Source organism: Mustela erminea, chromosome 15 (genome assembly GCF_009829155.1).
Source record: "Mustela erminea isolate mMusErm1 chromosome 15, mMusErm1.Pri, whole genome shotgun sequence".
NCBI lineage: Eukaryota > Metazoa > Chordata > Mammalia > Carnivora > Mustelidae > Mustela > Mustela erminea.
This window is the reverse complement of record NC_045628.1, coordinates 57,110,847-57,130,153: the sequence shown is the minus strand read 5'-3', so window position 1 is coordinate 57,130,153 and position 19,307 is coordinate 57,110,847. Positions and strand designations below refer to the sequence as shown.

Here is a 19,307-nt window from a genome sequence, read left to right as displayed (position 1 = left end):
GAGCCAAGAGCCTGTAAGCTTACAACATTTAGTGTTACATTTGAGAACAATCTCTGAGGATTTATATTCCCATATGTGAAAAGTGTGCTAACTGCCTCTCCAGTAATTTGAACATCAGTATTTTTTAAGGAAATCCATTCCATCTTGGGACAGTATTGTCTACTTAAAACTTACTCCTAAAAATAGATAAGAAACTTCCCTATGATTAGTTTATTGGACTTTCATAAGCCAATTTAACAACTCCTACAAAATAGCAGTAGAAGCAGCTAAAATGTCCCATCATAGTTAATTAGGTAGTTAATATACTGAAATAAAATATTACAAAACTTGATTGTTAAAGATTGGACGGTGAACTTTTCCTAAGTGTGAAACGATTAACTCAACACATTCAGCATTCTTTTCATTTTAGTTATTTGTGGATAAAAATCACTCTGAAATGTACTGGATACTTCTTATCTTTAAAAAAAATTTCTCTATTCCTGTTTAAAAGATTTGGGAAAGCCCAAGACAGTTCTCTCTTCGTTTTCATAATAGCTGTTTCAAACCCTCTCATAGTTCCTGTCTGCTCTTTACTACGCAGAGAGGATGCAACTCACGACCCACTAACACCCTCAACTTCCTGCTACCATACTTCCAAATTAGTCTCCCCCACCCCCGAACTTTGCTATTTCCTCTTTGTTTCTGTGTAAGTAGCCTCCCTTCTGTATAAAGGTTGTGTTTTCCTATATTCTGGATCTGATTTCCTCCTCCCTCTGCAGTCTTGTTCATTTAGCATACATTCTCTTTTGTATCTTTAACATATCTTTTCCTCTTTTCTCCATGTGACTTTTCAGCCATCACCCTGCTTATCCCCACTTTACAACTAAATTCTTTTTTTTTTTTTTTTAAGATTTTATTTATTTGACCGAGAGAGCACAAGTAGGCAGAGCGATGGGCAGAGAGAGAGGGAGAAGCAGGCTTCCCGCTGAGCAGAAAGACCCCAATGCAGGGCTCAATCCTAGGATCCTGGGATCATGACCTGAGCCAAAGGCAGTCGCTTAACCAACTGAGCCACCCAGGTGCCCCTACAACTAAATTGTTGAGTAGTTCTGTACCTTACTGTCTTTCTTTTTCACCTCAGTATTTACTCAGTTTTCTGACCCATGTCTTCACTAAAACTGTTCTTCAAAGTTACTAATAGCCTCCCCTTTGCTAAATAAATGGAGACTTCCTTGTTTCTCTTCTATAATCTCTCTGCAGCATTTGAGAGCCTTTGTCTTCCAAAAGTACTTTCCCCTTGGATTTCTTCTACCTCTCTATCCCTCTTCAGGTTTTCTGTCTTCCTTTGAAGCCCTTCAATCTTCCTACAGAGGTTCCTTATATTTTAACTATCTTTTAAATGTTGTTTCACAAGGCTTTGCTCTAGACTGTTATCTTTAAAAAAGAAAACCAAAATGATTTTACTATAAGAGCCTTTTATATACAAAATTCCTTTAAAAGGTGAGTAGATGCCTTTTATATAGTTTTACATGTAAAATATACACATGGCTATTTATTATCGTTTGTCTTGATTAGAACTCAAAGGTTTTGGACATTTATCTCTCTATGTTAAAAATAGGCTTGAAGGAATATTGATGAATGGGTGTAGCCATCTCAATCCCCAGATAATGAGACTGTGAACTAGTTTAACAGGCTTTCCTTCTACATTTTCAGTCTAAAGTGAATATCAATTTTAGCTGGACTCAGAAGATATTGGTCTATACCAATATTTCTCAAACTTTCTGGTCTTAGGACACTTTTTAGTTTTTTAAAGGATCCAGACAGCTTTGCTTGCTTGATTGCTTGCTTGTTTTCTTTCTTTCTTTCTTTCTTTCTTTCTTTCTTTCTTTCTTTCTTTCTTTCAGATTTACTTATTTGAGAAAGGGGGAAGAGAAAGTGGGCACAAATAGAGGGCAGGAGGAGAGGAGGAGGGAGTCTTAAGCACATTCTTTGCTGAGTGTGGAACCCAACGGAGGACTCAGCCACTCTGAGGTCAGGACCTGAGCCAAAACCAAGAGTTGGGTGTGTAACCAACTGCCCCCCACAAACAACTTTTGACCTGATGGATTATCTGTTTCAATTCTTAACATATTAGAAATTGAATCTGAGAGGTCTTTTTCTTTTTGAGAAATTTAAAAAATATTTATTTATGAACTTGGCTAACAATGACAATAATAAACCTAGGATATACCTTTACAAAAAATAGATATGTTTTGCAAATTAAAAATAAAAGTTACACGGAGGAGCAATGTTTTACATGTTTTTGTAAGTCTTTTTAATATCTGGCTTAATAGAAGGCATGGATTTTCCTATCTGCTTCTGCATTCAGTCTGTTAAGGATATTACATATTATGTGACTTTTGGGAAACTGCACTGTATACTCAGGAAAGGAAAAAAAAAACCAGTCAAATAATATAATGCTATAGAAATATTTTTTATCTTCTGAAACTCCTAGAATTATCTTGGGGTTCCCAAAAGTTCTCAGACTACTCTTTGAGAACCACTTGTTTCTAGAAGCAGCTTCTGCTGTCAGTTGTTTTCCCTTTGTCCAGCCACCTTTTCTCAATTTTAATTTTTCCCTCCAGATGAAACCATGCTTTTAGGGCATTATTAGCATCTGTGTATTAATGACTCTAATATCTAGAGCTCTCAGTTAAGGATCTATCAGTTGGATATCTCCGTCTGAGTTCCTTATCTTAATAGCACCACTTTCCTACTAGGTTCCCCAAAGCCTGGGAATCATTATTTGATACTCCATCCCCTCAACCTAGACATTTATAGAGTTCTTACATTTCTACCTGCTGAACAGCTTTCAGAACCATCTATTTTTCTACATGACTACTAATATTTTGGTTACTAAGATATTTGTTTATTGCCTTCAAATATATTTTACCAAAATAACCTGACCTCATGCCATGAGGTTAATCTTATCTCCTAATTCATTCTCCACTTGAAAGTCAGAATAATCTTTAAAAAATTTTTTTTACTAAAGTGTAGTATACATTCAGAAGAGCATATGATTCAGTGTTCATGAACTTGTATAATCAGCACCCAAATCAATAAATAGAAAATGATAGTATCCCATCAGCCTCCTTCGCTCCCTTTCCACTCACTACCTCCCAACCCCCACCTCTCAAAGGTAATCCTGCCCTGATTTCTACTACCATCGGGTTTTTTTTGTCTGTTTTTGAGCTATGTATAAATGGAATCAATAGCAGTACTCTTTTTATGTTTAGCTTCTTTTACTTAGAGTATTATTTTTGAGATTAAACCATATTATTTACTGCACATATAGTTCATTGTTATTGCTATATAGTATTTCATTTATGAGTATACCATAATTTATCCATTCTACTGTTGATAAACATTTGAGTAATTTCCAGTTTTGAGCTATTATGGCTTAAGTGCTATTACTATTCTTAACCATACCTTTTGCTAAGCATGTACCTACCCGTTTCTCTTCAGTTTATGCCTGGGAGTTGCTGGGCAACAGAATTTGCATATGTTCTTCTTTAGTAGATAATTTTTAAATGGTTGTTGTTTATTATATGGTATTTTTTGGGGTTTTTTTTTATCTTAGCCATTCTGGAGGTGTGTGCTGGTATCTTATTGTGGTTTCAGTGTGCATTTCCCTAATGACTAATAAAGTTTCGAACTTTTTCACACTTACTAATGAATGTATAATTTGTTTTATAAACTCTGTGTTCCAGACTTGCCTGTTCTGTTGTATTACATGTTTTTAATTGTTGAGAATTCCTTTTATATTTTGGATATAAGATCTTTATTAGTGATATGTATTCCAGATTTCTTCTACTCTGTGAGTTGAAGAATGCTCTTACGAAAGAATAAATTGCTTCACTTCATTCCTCTGTTTAAAATCTGGATTACCTGGGGCACCTTGGTGGCTCAATTGGTTGAGTGTCTAACTGTTGGTTTTGGCACAGGTTGTGATTTCGGGTCATGGGATGGAATCCCACCTTAGGCTCTGCACTTGGTGGGAGTCTGCTTGAGATTCTCTCTCCCTCTCGCTCCTCCTCTATCCCTCTCCTTGCTGGGCATGTGCCTGCATATTCTCTCTCTGTCTCTCAAATAAATAAATAAAATCTTTTTTAAAAATTTGGATTTCCCATTTCCTTCAGGATCAAGTACAAATTCTTATCTTACGGAACTTTTCATTATCTGGTTGCTTCCTATATTTCCAAAACCAGACCCCCAAGTCTGTGTTTTTTATTTGGTTACTTAAACTTCCTCTTATTTATTTATCATAGGGACTAGTGCAGTTAAATAAAAAGCAAAAGTACCACTGTAGGAGGAGAGAAAATATATGAACATATTTTGGTAATCTTAGAGATGGATACATTCTTTTGAAGTTAAGGCATAAAACCCAGAAGCCTTATTTGGATACATAAAGATTTAAATTTTCTATATAACCAAACTGTAATTTAATAATTAAAAGTATCACCATAAGAAAATATTTGACATGTGTAACATGTAAGAATATGGCAAAAAAAACCACTACATAAACATAAAAGGAACTACCACAAATACAAGAAAAAGATAGTCCAGTTAAAAAATGGGCAAAAACCAAACATTAGATAATTCATAGAGGAAATAGAAGTGGTTAGTAAATGCTCAGGTTCACTACAGAAGAAAGCCAATGAAAATAAAAAGGTAGCCTTTTTCACTCATCAGACTGATAAAAATGAAAAGTACTAATATTATAAAGTGGGAGTTTCCATTGGTAAAATTACTTTTGAGTGCACTTTGGCAATATTAAAATAAAATTATGCTTCTCTTCATCCAGCAGATCTAGTTTAAGAAATCTGTCCTAAAAAAATAAGATGTACTTGTGAATCAGGGAGGCTGTCAGAATGTCCATAGAAGTCTTATTTATAGAGCAAAATATTGAAAACAAACTGAATGTGTGTCAAGAGGAAACCGATTAAATAAATTATATTAAATGAAAATGGTTGATCTCTGTGCATGACATAGATTTTTTTTTTTAAGGTTGTATTTATTTTATTTTATTTTTTTAAAGATTTTATTTATTTATTTGACAGACAGAGATCACAAGTAGGCAGAGAGGCAGGCAGAGAGAGAGGAAGGGAAGCAGGCTCCCCGCTGAGCAGAGAGCCAGACGCGGGGCTCGATCCCAGGACCTTGGGATCATGACCTGAGCCGAAGGCAGAGGCTTTAACCCACTGAGCCACCCAGGTGCCCCGGTTGTATTTATTTTAGAGAGAGAATGAGTGCAAGTGGTGGAAGGGGCAGAGGATCTCAAACAACTCTGCACGGATTGTGGGGCCCGTCAAGGGCTCCATCCCTGGACCCTGAGATCGTGACCTGAGCTGAAATCAACAGTTGGCTGCTTAACCAGCTGAGGCACCCAGGCACCCCTGGAAAGATATTTCTATAGGGCAGTGTGTGTAGTTTTAGTACCATTATTTTAAAGAGCATTAAATATAAAAAGGTTTATTTTTATGCATACAGCACCGAACTAGTAACAGTGTTAACCACTGGAGTAAGGCTGACAGTGGGAGGAGTGTAAGGGTATTTCATATTTTATCCTGATATTTAAGAATTAAGACATAACGTACATACACACATTTATTTATTTATAGAGATTTTATTTATTAGAGAGAGAGAGAGAGACAAAGCACAAGCAGGGGGGTGCAGCAGAGGGAGAGGGAGAAGAAGGCTCCCTGCTGAGCTGGGCACCCAGCAAGGACTCCATGTGGGGACCTGAGATCATGGCCTGAGCTGAAGGCAGACACTTAACCATCTGAGCCACCCAGGAGCCCTAAGAATTACGACTTTTAATAGTGAGCATATATATGTTAAAGACAAAAGGAAATACTTAAATATATATAGCCTTTAATTCATATACATATACTCTTATATATATCTATGATTATTTGCATAAAATGGATTACTGGAAATAAAATTGTTATATTAAGAGGAATGAATATTCTTAAGGCTTTACTAAATTACTTTCCAAGATAGATGTACTAGTTTACATTGTTACCTTCAGAGAATGAACATACCTTTTATCTGTACCTTTGCTGATACCTAATATTATAATTAGAAAAAAATGACTCTTTAACACGTGAAAAAGCCATATTTATCTATCATTTGCATTTTCTTCTTTTTGTGAATTACCTGTTTGTATCCTTTCTTGCTCATTCTTTGAATCAGTACAAACTCTATTTATAAATAATGTTGGGGCACCTGGGTGGCTTAGTTTGTTAAGCATCTGCCTTCAGCTAAGGTCATGATCCCTGCCCTGTGGGGTGTCTGCTGCTCCCTCTCCCTCTGCCTGCTGTTCGGTCTGCTTATGCTCTCTCTCTTTGTCAAATAAATAAATGAAATCTTTAAAAAAAAAAAAAGTGATGTCAACCTTATGTATTGTATATATTTTTCTATTATATACATTCTTAAAAATCTCTGCCTTATAAAATCTGCCATTCTAGTTACATTTAATATTTTTCTATTGACTTATACTAATCACTTACATGAATCAGTTTTTATTAGGCAATTATAATGATAACCTCAAGCTATAATATATGAGAGACATTTTCTAAATTTCTTAAATGGTTTCAGACTCATTTTTGTTTTGGGTTCTATTTTATGTTTTGTGTCTTCTCATTTTTCTTTTTTTGTCAGGAGACTGTCAGTTGCATCATGCCTATTTTGTAGTTCAACTCTTAAAGGCTAGGAAAACATCTTCCTTTTGTTTATAATAGATGGCCATAAAATAAGAATAAGTGGTTTATCAGTGAAGACTTGAGAGCTTTCCCTCTAAACGAAATATATTAGTTATAGTACATTGATTTTAACTGTTCAGACTTAACGCCCTTATTAGGGTAGTTGGGGAGTGAAGACTGACAGTCAGCTTCTCATTTTTTTACATGTGTTCTATATTGGTATTTCCAGATATCAGTTTTTAGAGGGGCACAGGACATTATTGATAATGCCTTTAAAAATACTGTAAATCATACTTTACAATTAATTACTCTTCCCCTTTTTTTTCATTTTTTGTTTTTTTAAAAATAATTTTTATTATTTTTTTTATAAACATATAATGTGTTATTAGCCCCAGGGGTACAAGTCTGTGAATCGCCAGGTTTACACACTTCATGGCACTCACCTAGCACATACCCTCCCCAAAGTCCATAATCTTCCCTTTGTTTTATACGTACTTAGTATTTAGTTATGGAATTTTTATCTGTTAATAATTTGAGAATACCATCAAATGGAATCTTTGACACTATCTCTGATACAAAGTATCAGAATGCACAATAATACTGAATATAGCCATTATTTATTTAATTAAATTTAGCATCTCTTGGGGCACCTGGGTGGCTCAGTCAGTTCAGTGTCTACCTTCTGCTCAGGTCATGATCTTGGGTCCTGGGATAGAGAGAGCCCAGCATCAGCCTCTCTGCTTAGCAGGGAGTCGTCTTCTCCTGCTCCTTCTGCCCCTCCCTCCTGCTTGTGTGCTCTCTCAAATAAAATCTTAAAAAAAAAAAATTCAGTATCTCTAATCATTTTATCAAGTAAAATTTTTATATCCTTAAATATTTAGTGATTGCTTTCTGACTGAAAAATGTGATTTAGTCTGTTTTATATATTTATCGAAAAATTGTCCTCATCTTCTGATATTAGCTGAGTAATCAATTTAGTTACACAGTTAAAGACTATATAGCTACCCTCTTAGTTCCCAAGTATATAAGTGGATGGTTGGCATTATAATGTATTCGGTCTGTGCCTGACAGTGATATTCATTTTCTTGTGCTTTTAAGCAGTCAAGTAGAACTACCTATCTTTGTTATTTTTTAGTTCTTTTTTTTTGCCCCGGGTTAAGGAATGGTGATCTTTAGTGCCAAAATATAGTTTGATAGAAGGCACTTCAGTTCGGAAGCAGTGAAGCCCAGCACTATCATGTGTTAGGATACGAGTCACTGAAATTCCTTCCTCTAGACATCTTGCATTATAGCAAGTGAGGATGAGAGGTTGGGTGGCAGTGCCAGTAGCCACTGAAAACTTCTGGGTATTGTGATGAAATAGCTCTGTGTACCACTCCTTCTTTTTCCCCCTTTAACCAGCCATCATATTTTTTTATGAAAAAGGTGAATGGAAATAAGGAAATGGTATCAGATCTGTTGATGGGCAGTTCTAATCTAAGGAACCTAGTACAAATCACCTGTAATGGAAATGGTACAGATCCTTCGGACATTAACTCATGTACACATTAGTATTAAAATTACCAGACTTTAGTTTTAGATACAAATCTGTTGTGTTACTAATAAAAAAGCAATGCGGAAGCAATGTAGGACACCTAATGTAACCTTCATTTAATACTAATGAATCCTTAAGAAAGTCAAGGAGATAATGAAATCACATCATATTCAGGATGAAATATTGAAGGCTTTGGTATCTCTAATAGTTAAAATTTACATGTGTGTTTTTAATTGTATCTTTTAAAAATCCTGTCTCCTAACCAAAATCCCAACCCCCAGGCAACCTAAAACCACTTTCAGAAAACCCAAGAATCTTAAAAATGTTTGACTTTTCATAAAGAAATCAAAAGAAATCAACCATATTGATTTTAATCCTTTATAGAAACAGTATATATTTCTTTTGTCTTTGAGAAATTTGTTATTCTAATGAATGAATCTACCATTTTAATTTGTATAAAAAATTAGCAGAAAAAGTGCTCTAATTTTTGGTATAGATCATTCGTAGTTTTTGACAAGTAATGGAATTTTTTTTTAAAGATTCTGACAATGGAGATATTAATTATGATTATGTTCATGAGTTGTCACTGGAAATGAAGCGTCAGAAGATACAGAGGGAATTAATGAAGCTGGAACAAGAAAACATGGACAAGAGAGAAGAAATTATTATTAAAAAAGAGGTATGCTATTATTGAAATAAATGTTTGTAATTAGCATCAACATGGCTATTGATCAGAGAACTCATTAGCTGCTTGCTCTGTCTTAAATTGTACTAGGATATTGATACACTGATTAAATTATATATCAACTACATATGTCAATCATTTAATCTTCTCATTACTCTTAGATAAATTGAAATTTTTTGCTTTCGAACAGGTGAAAAACCGAGATTTTGTTGCCTAGAGTCACCAGCTAATGTTAAATAGGATTTAAATCTATGTATGTCTGTTTTTTAGGCCTAAGCTATTTCTAGAACACTTGTTTATTTTCTAAAGAGTAGAGATACAACTCATTGGAATATAATTTTGATTTTTCTAAGGAGATTTTGAAGTTTTATCATTTTAGTTGGCTTTATTGATATTAGTATTATGTTAGGGCAGTTAATTATCATACTGGTTAAAAGCATGTGTTTAGGAGCCAGATTAATACATGGTATCTCTAGTAGCACTTAATATTTCTTCTAAAGTTTGGTATGCTTTAAAAACACCTACTTTGTTACCTGATTATAACAGCCATGATTGAAGGAGTTTCTGAATTGACTTACTGAATTCTTTTAAAAGGTTTCACCAGAAGTAATTAGATCAAAATTATCTCCATCACCTTCTCTAAGAAAATCAAGCAAATCTCCAAAGCGAAAATCAAGCCCTAAGTCATCATCTTCAGCAAGCAAGAAAGACAGGAAGACAGCTGCAGTATCCTCACCCTTATTGGACCAGCAGAGGTCAGTAGGGTAGTAAATAATGCCAAAATGAAGTAGCTTTTCTTGAAATGATACTCAAAAGAATTAGTGGGTTACAGAAGGGTACTTAAAATATGTTAAATATTTAATGTAAATTTTTTTCTTCTAAGAAAAAGGTCAAAAGAGTTTCAATTTAAAAGAAGATTATATAGAACAATAAAGCAGATATCTATGTCCCACCTACATATGCTTCAGAGCTTTTTATTTTTTAAGATTTAAACATAATACATAGATATTCTGTCCTCCCCTCTTGAATTTGTTTTGATACTGGTGCATGTATGTTTATACTTTCATGTATATTATTTTTATCTATTAATCTTACTACTTACATATTAAAGCTTTGCTTCTGCAACTTGCTTTTTCAGTTAACATTTTTTATATTTTATTGATATGTGTAGCCTTTTTTCATTTGAGTACTTACATTCTGTATTTATTTTTCTGTTATTGAACATTTAGGTTGTTTTCAGGTTTTCACTGTTAACAAGTTATACACAGTGAACATTCTTCTTGTCCTTGTGCATGTGGTTATGAGATTAGGTTCCTTATAGCCTGTACATAGCAGTATGAAGATATTAGAGTTATTCCAGTAGCCATTTGAGGAAATAAAAATAGAAATGGGAAAATAAGATTACATTGAGGCACTAAGAATAAGACAGAATACAACTTTCCACTTAATGTCGATCTGTACTATTTAAATATTGTTGTAATTAAAGCGCATATACTAAATTTCTTCAAGAGAAAAACCCAAACCTCTTCCCAACATATGACCAGTTGGCAAACTGTCTATCTGAACCCACAAGGAAATTTCTGTCTTCTTCCTTTTTGTTTCTAGAAGTTTTAACCCTCTTTCAAGACTCCAGGTACTTTCTGCCTAGATTACTATATCCTACTAACTGTATTTATTTTATCCAATGTCCACTCCCTTACTCTCATGAACATTTCATTTTCAACCCCAACTGATTCATTTTACAGAGAAATCTTGTGAGAGAAATCCTGAAAGACCAATTCTGATTAATATACTATGCCATTGAAAAACTCTGAATTTCCATTCTGTTGAATAAAATTCAGATTCTATTTTTTAAACATTTTATTTATTTATGAGAGAGCCTGTGCATGTGCATGCATGAGCTGGGGGTAGGGGGAACATCAGAAGGAAAACAGACTCCCTGCTGAGCAGGGAGCCCAATGCATGGCAATGTCCCAGGACCCTGAAATCATGACCGGAGCTAAAGTCAGAGGCTTAACTGACAGAGCCACCTGGGTGCCCAAAAATTTAGATTCTTTAAGATGACATTTATACTTTGATCTTTTCAGTCTTGTGAATATTTTTGTCCAGTTTTCCTCCTCCTCTCTTCCATCTTCAGTTCTTCAATGTCTAGCTCAAATTCTGTCTTTCCATTAAGTTTTTCCATTTTTTATTGATCATAACTTCTGTTCCTTTGCATATCAGATTTTATTTATACCTCTCCTAATATTACTGTTTGTATTATATTTCATCTGTGACATACATATATTAGAACCTCTTAAATTTAATCTCCTTGAAGATTGGGGTCTTGATGGTTCATTGTTTTTTCTGAGCTTTGCATTATAAAAAGGCACTCTGTAAAGTTGACTTGATCCTCTCCTTTGCTTCTGGGATTGAGTAAATGTGGCAAAGAAATAGGAAGGAGTGAAGTATAGAGTGGTGTGATCCACTCCGTTTGTTGTTAAATAACTATCCCTCAGTTCCATCCATTTCTGGAAAAAAAGTAAAAATAAAAATAACAAAAAACCAGCATATCAGAAATACCCTTTTTTTGTTTTCTTATCCTTTCTATTCATAAAAGCTTTGAAATTTAATTTCTAAATCAGTTTTGTTAACTGTTTAGACGAAGGGTTAGTTTCATCTTGTTACTTTTCATATAGTGTTCTTTATTAGTAATTCATTTATCCTCTTAGTATTTAGCAGGAATAATTACTCACCTTGATTTAACTACTGTATTTCTTGTAGTCTAAGATGTTGTTGACTTTAACATGCACCATTAATTTAGTAATTGAAGTAGAAGGGCTTGGAAAACTACGGTAGAGGCACAAGGAAAACACTGAATTGAGTATAGCATTTTCTTAGCCAAGCAGTTTATGTTGTGTGGAGTGTGTCAGATCATCAGCTTCTGGTTTCATTTGTTGAATCACACTGTAAGCTGTGTGAAGGCATATTAAGCAAAAAGTAAGGATTGGAATTTCAGCTAAAATTCAGTAGGTTGTTGGAGCAATGCCAGTAAATCAGCTGAGGTGACAATCAGGTAAATAGACTCCTTGGTCTTACATTGTTATCATATTGAGTAGGCACTGTAATTACAGACAAATTGAAATTCATACTTCTTCCTGAAAGCTGGCAGTTTTATTTGATATTTATTGTGAGATGTGTCCTGATAGCAAGCTTTAGGCTATTATGTGAGATGCAGTGTGGCTTAGAATCAGCAAATGTATTATGTGTTCTGTCCATCTATACTGTTTCTCAGTTTTTATTAAGTAAATTTTTCTTTATAACTCTTTGTACGAAGATGTACAAAGTAGGTTAAAAGCTGTTCAAAAGAAGTAGTTTTGAGGAGAGAGAAAGAAAGGATCTAAAAATGGTCAAAGTAGCTAATTGAGCTAGCTCTATGTCACAAATGGGAAGTAGGCTCTGCATCATTTAAGAATAATCAGTTGACTTAAAAAAATGTTCAAAGATCTTGTTGACTTCAGAATGTCCAAAACCAGTTTGGATCTCTGTGGTTGGAAGGCACTTAAACCCGATATTGTAACATAATATGATTTCCAACTACATATATTTTTGAAGATAATGTGAAGAAATTCTGTATTTCAGTGAATATGTTTGTGTAATCCTAGTTGTTTTAATAGCCTAATCCCAAAATGTGAGCTTAACGCTACAGAAGTTTATTTCTCACTGAAGTAAAATCAAAATGGGTGTTTCAGATTAATATGTTGATCTCCTGTACATAGAGATTCAGTAACCTAGTCTCCTTATGACATGGCTTCACTTGGGGTTTTATGGACACCAAAAAAATGGAACATACAAAGAAAAAAATTAGAGTATTGCTCTTACTTGGCTGAACAGTTTATAATTAGTTGCCTGGAGTATGAGAGTCTTTTAATAGTTAGGGCTGGAAGTGGTATATATCACTTCTACTCACATTTTTTGGCCAGTACTTCGTCACTTGGCCATACCCAATTTCAAAAAAGTCTAGACAGTATGGTTCAACAGTGCGCCAGGGACAAAATTTAGTAAACACCTAGTTCGTCTCTATCACAGGAGGTAACGTGAAAATAGTTTGTATCAAGAATTCCTCTATTATTTTATCTTTAAAATAATTTTTTGATAGTGACTACTGTTTTTGTCTTTTAAGTGGAAAAATATTTAGAAATTCAGGCATTTATCACTTACTGTTAGATACATTAAAAGTTTGAGTTATCTCATAAATATATAAGGAGATATGTGGCTATGGTTCATAGCAGGAGACAAAGGTGAAAAAAGATTTGATCATACTTTAGTAATTTCTAACTTGCTATGTAGCTAACCTTATCTATGATAATAAGAAATAGGAATAAGGATTAAGAGCTAAATTTTCTGAATGCCCACAGAGTCCATTGATTTTATACTTTTATCTTTTTAAAATTTTACCAGCAGTTTTGAAGAAGATGATCTCTATTACCTTTTTATAGCTAAGGAATCAGATTAGAGACCTCAAGGTTACAGGAAGTAAGTTCTAGGATACAGACTTAGGTCATCATTTATAAAGACTAATAGTGAAATGAGTAGCTGGTGAAAACTTACCAGATATATGAGGGCTACTTCAAAACTCAGCACCAGACTGAACAGTGTTGGAGAACACAAAAACAAATTTAAATAATAAATTCATAATTTTAGTACAATTTGAGAGAATGATTGCATTGAGAAGATGAGACCAGTTGACATGAAAATTAAAGCAATCTGTGAACAAGATATTTTGGAAGAAAAACAATTTTTTAAAAAACTGAAAATAGGGGCACCTGGGTGGCTCAATGGGTTAAGCTTCTGCCTTCGGCTCAGGTCATGATCCCAGGGTCCTGGGATCGAGCCCTGCATTGGGCTCTCTGCTCAGCAGGGAGTCTGCTCCCCCTTCTCTCTCTGCCTGCATCTTTACCTACTTGTGATCTCTCTGTGTGTCAAATAAGTAATATCTTTAAAAAAAAAAAAACCAAAAAACTGAAAATGGGGCCCCTGGGTGGCTCAGTCAGTTAAGGGGCTGCCTTCGGCTCAGGTCATGATCCCAAGGTCCTGGGATCGAGCCCCACATCAGGCTCCCTGCTCAGTGGAGAGCCTGCTTCTCCCTGTCCCTCTGCCTGCCGCTCTGCCTACTTGTGCTCACTCTCTCTCAAATAAAAAAATAAAATCTCAAAAAAAAAGAACAACTGAAAATAGTAGAATAATGAGACTGCTGAATTATTTGAAACAAGTAGAATGAGTGCTGCCTCAAGGAATTACTGAATTTGAAGACATATTTAAGATTGGGAAACAAAAGGAGAGAGAGAAATAATTTAAAAATAATAAGACATAGATGAGAAATCCAGGAGATGTGGTAACTATAATAAAGCTAACCAGAGAGGCTTGGGCTATTTGGAGACTTGATAAAATAAAAATTTTTTAAAAATTGAACTGAAAGACTTAAGGATTTGGGATTGAAATGGTTCACTGAGTTCTGGAGAAGGCTAAAAAAAGAAAACCTAGTTATATCTTGGTGCAGTTTTTTAATTTCCAGGGAGGAACGTCTTATAATCATCCCAGCTGAAAAACTGGGTGTAACATGCATGGGGAAAAAGAAATGAGCTCTCTTTGTATTTTTCATCTGCAACACCAAATGTTATAAAATATTATAACAATATTTGTAGAGCTTTGAGGAGAAAGTATATTAGTACCAAAGTGCTATTATATTCAGTCAAATGATGACAGATCTGAGATAAGGACAGACAATTTTGGGTATATAAGAGGTCAGAGTTATAACATTTGAATAAAATTATTTAAAGTGCCAAATTAAAGAGGAGATTCATAACCCAATAATCACTTTCAGGTAGGTTAAATGTGAAAGGTCAAATTCCCAAATTTTAGGGGGGTGTTTTTGTAATCTTAGAGTTGAGGAGGATTTCTCAAATAAGACTTAGAAGATTTAAATGAATGTTTATTAACAGTGTTTAGGATTTGATTTATAGATGATGTAATTTTGTGTTCTTTATCATAAAACATGGAGGCCACCTAAAAAATTTACCAATCTGAAACCATTTAAAGAAGTTACAGAGCGTATCTATTTGATGAAATTTGAGTCTATAAAAATAATTATTTGATCTGCTTTTTGTCATAGAAAAGATACCTGTGCTATGTTTAGTACAGAAATTTTTATAAAACATAATATAATTGGGGGAGGGAGAAGTGACATAGAAAAAGTGTGGGCAGGGACTCCTGGGTGGCTCAGTTGGTTAAGCAGCTGCTTTCGGCTCAGGTCATGATCCCAGCGTCCTGGGATCGAGTCGCACATCGAGCTCCTTGCTCAGCAGGGAGCCTGCTTCTCCCTCTGCCTCTGCCTGCCATTCTGTCTGCCTGTGCTCGCTCTCTCCCCCTCTCTCTCTCTGATAAATAAATAAATGAAATCTTTAATTTAAAAAAAAAAGAAAGAAAGAAAAAGTGTGGGCATATATCCAAGGTGTTAACAAGGGTTAGTCTTGAGTAGTGGAATTATACGTGATTTTTATTTTTTTCATCTACTTTTCTATATAAGCTTACGAAAAATTCAGTTCATGCAGTTATCTTGTTATTATTTTTATTTCTGAAAGAATCTCTTCCTACTCCACCTCTTTCTCAGAGACCTACCCTTTAAAATTACTAATAAGTAGCAAGTTAAATTAATTATTTGTTCATTTCTGTCTGTTTTTTTCTGGATAGTGATTACTAATTAATAAGATAGTAAAAGGTGAGGAATGCTACCATTTTTTAAAATGTGCTTTATTGGGGTACCTGGGCGGCTCAGTGGGCTAAGCCTCTGCCTTCCGCTGAGGTCATGATCTCAGGGTCCTGGGATCAAGCCCCGTCACATCGGGCTCTCTGCTCAGCGGGGAGCCTGCCTCCTGCCCCCACTTCCTGCCTCTCTGCCTACTTGTGATCTCTCTGTCAAATAAATAAATAAAATCTTAAAAAAAAAACAACCTAAAATGTGCTTTATTAAATGAAAAAATACCCACGTGACCTTCCAAAAGTATTTGGACCTCTAATGATAGCTTTGTATTACCTTCAGGAATTCAAAAGGCAACCAGAGTAAAAAGAAAGGACCTCGAACTCCTAGTCCACCCCCTCCTATACAGGAAGATATTGTTCTGGGGAAAAAATACAAAGAAAAGTATAAAGTAAAAGACAGAATAGAAGAAAAACCAAGAGATGGAAAAGACAGAGGACGAGATTTTGAAAGACAAAGAGAAAAAAGAGACAAGCCAAGGTAAGTAGGATTGTATGTTTTTAACAATCTTACTTTTGTAGAATTTAAAATACTTATTTTTCAGAAGCCTTTTTTCAGGCATTACTGTAGTAGATTTTTTAGTGTTTTAAAACTTTGTGTATATGTTATTTAATAATTCCCATATCGAGTTAGGGATAATTCAATAAACATTACCTTAAACATCGTAAAATAATGAAATTTTTTATCTTAATCATTTTAAAGTGTACAGTTTAATAATATTAAGTATACTCACATTGTCATGAAATAGATCTCCAGAACTTTTTCATCTTGTGCATCTGAAATTCATCCTTTCCCCTCCTCCCCCAGCTCCCCAGCCTTTAGTAACCACCATTCTACTTCCTGTTTCTATGAATTTGACTTCTTTAGATACCTCATATAAGTGGAACTATTTTGGTTTTTTGTGACTGGTTTATTTCATTTGGCATAGTGTCTTCAAAATTCACCTGTGTTTAGCATGTGACAGGATTGCCTTGCTTTTTACAGCTGAATGGTATTCTGCTGTCTGTATATCCATTCCCCTGGTGGATGTATGGGTTACTTCCACCTCTTGGCCATTGCGAATAGTGCTGTGATAAGCATAGGTGTTTAGGTATCTCTTCAAGACCCTTCTTTTGATATTTTTCCATGTATATTCAGAAGTGAAATTCCCGGATAATATGATAGTTATGATAGTTCTGTTTTTACTTTTAGAGGAAATTTCATACTGTTTTCCATACCAGTTGCTTTGTTTTACAATCCCACCAGCAGTGTATAAGGGTTTCAGTTTCTCCATATCCTCACCAGTACTTGTTATTTTCTGGTTTTTTGGACAGTAGCCATCCTAATAGGTGTGAGGTGTTATCTTACTATGGTTTTAATTTGGTGTTTCACTGATGATTGGTGATGTTGACCATCTTTTCATATGTTTTTTGGTCATTTGTGTATCATCTTTGGAATAATGTCTTTTAATTGAGTTATTTGATTTTTTGTTCTTGAGTTTTAGGAATCTATTATATATTCTGGATATTAACCCCAAATCAGATATGTGATTTGTATTTTCTCCCTTTTCATAGGTTGCCTTTTCATTCACTCTGTTGATAATATCCTTGATGCACAAAAGGTTTTAAGTTTGTTGTGATACCATTTGTCTATCTTTGTTATTGTTGCCTGTACTTTTGGTGTCATTTCCAAAATATCATTGCCATCTCCAGTGTTATAAAGATTTTCTCCTAAGAAGTTTTATAGTTTTAGATCTTACACTTAGGTTTTTAGTCCCTTTAAAGTTAATTTTTGTACATGGTGTAAGATAAGGTTCCAATTTCATTTTTTTGCATGTAGATAACCAGTTTTCCCAGCACTGTTTTTAGAAGACTCTGTCTTTTCCTCATTGAGTGGTCTTGGTACCCTTGTTGAATATCATTTGGCAGGGATTTATTTCTAGACCCTCTGTGGTACTCCACTGGTCTGTCTTTATGCCGGTCCCACACTGTTTTGATTACTTAGCTTTCTAATACCTTTTAAACTGAGGAAGTGTGAATTCTCTCATTTTGTTCTTCTATATGAAAATTATTTTGGCTTCCTAACATGTCCCTTTAAATTCTGGTCAATTTTTGGATGAATTTTTATATTTTTACCAAAAATGCCGTGGGATTTCAATCGCAACTGTGTCAAAGCTGTAGGTTGCTTTCAGTAGTATGGATGTCTTAACAGTATTAAGTATTCTAATCCATGAGTGTGGAATGTATTTCCACTTATTTGTGCTTTCTTTAGTTTCTTCCAGTGATGTTTTATAGTTTTCAGTTTTTGAACTCCTTGGTTAGGTTTATTCCTAAGTGTTATATTCTTTTTTTATGCCACTGTAACCAGAATTGTTTTTGTTTTTGTTTTTTTTAAAGATTTTATTTATTTATTTGACAGAGAGAGATCACAAGTAGGCAGAGAGGCAGGCAGAGAGAAGGAGGAAGCAGGCTCCCTGCTGAGCAGAGAGCCTGATGCGGGACTCGATCCTAGGGCCCTGAAATCATGACCTGAGCCGAAGGCAGAGGCTTAACCCACTGAGCCACCCAGGCGCCCCAACCAGAATTGTTTTTATATTTCTTTTTCAGATTGTTCATTGTTAGCATATAGAAACAACTGATTTTTGTATTTGATTTTTCTTATTATTGGTCGGTTCATATTTACTGTCTCTTAAATGAGTCAGTCTATGTAGGTTGTTTCATGTAGTCTATGTAGGTTGACTTGTTTCATGACCTGAAATGTAGTCTGTCCTGGAGAATATTCCATGTGCACTTGAGAAGGCTGCGTATTCTACTACAGTTGGGTGGAGTGTTCTTTATATGTCTATTAGGTCCAGTTAATCCTAGTCTTGTTCAAATCCTCTGTTTATTATTGTTCTGTCAGTTAATCAACATTAACTTTTTGGTATAAATGAAATTATATAAAAGGCAGCCAGTGAAAGAGCTGAGACCTTCTGAAAACCTGTTCATTTAAAAATTGTTTCAAAATCTAAAGTCACTGCATTAACTAATTTAAATTCTATGTATTTTATTAAATTCTTTCTCATGGCCAGTTTTCCCTCTGTTCTAACAATAGTACTTCTTAGAGATCTATTTTCAAAACTGACAAATTATAAATTCTTGATTTTTTAAATTCATTTATTTAATGCTACTTAAGAGCAAATTTAAAAAAATTAACTTGAAGGTAATATTTTTGTGGTTCACAAGATTTATGAAATGCTTATAGATTTAATAGGGATGCTTTCTCCATTCATTTTTAAAAATTAGTTTTCAAATTTATCTTTTCATGAAATTAATCTTTAGTCAGGAAAAAATGTAAATCTTTTAGAAGGCTCTTGGCCTCTTTTCTTTGGAGTTACAATATATTGGAAAAGGCACAAGACTTGAAGTTACACAAATAGAAACTTTTATCTTGGCTTTGCCAGTTGCATGATGTGAGACCCTGAATAAGTTCTTTGTTTTCCCTGAACCTCTATTACTTTTACTATAAAATATACATGATACTGACTTAGGGTTGAGGTGAGGATCAAATGATACAATGCTTTAAAAAATAAGCACTGTACTTTAATGATAA

The 19,307-nt window shown here is 34.4% G+C and overlaps 1 protein-coding gene across 5 annotated transcripts in view; it reads left to right on the top strand.

Annotated features, from left to right (window-relative positions):
- Positions 1-19,307, top strand: part of ZC3H13 (zinc finger CCCH-type containing 13) — a 100,297-nt gene that overhangs the window by 28,806 nt on the left and 52,184 nt on the right. For all 5 annotated transcript variants that reach the window (XM_032314324.1, XM_032314328.1, XM_032314325.1 and 2 more), the window contains 3 exons: positions 8,796-8,935; positions 9,536-9,696; positions 16,020-16,217. In XM_032314324.1, coding sequence (XP_032170215.1) covers positions 8,796-8,935; positions 9,536-9,696; positions 16,020-16,217 — 499 coding nt within the window. The remainder of the gene's footprint in view (positions 1-8,795; positions 8,936-9,535; positions 9,697-16,019; positions 16,218-19,307) is intronic.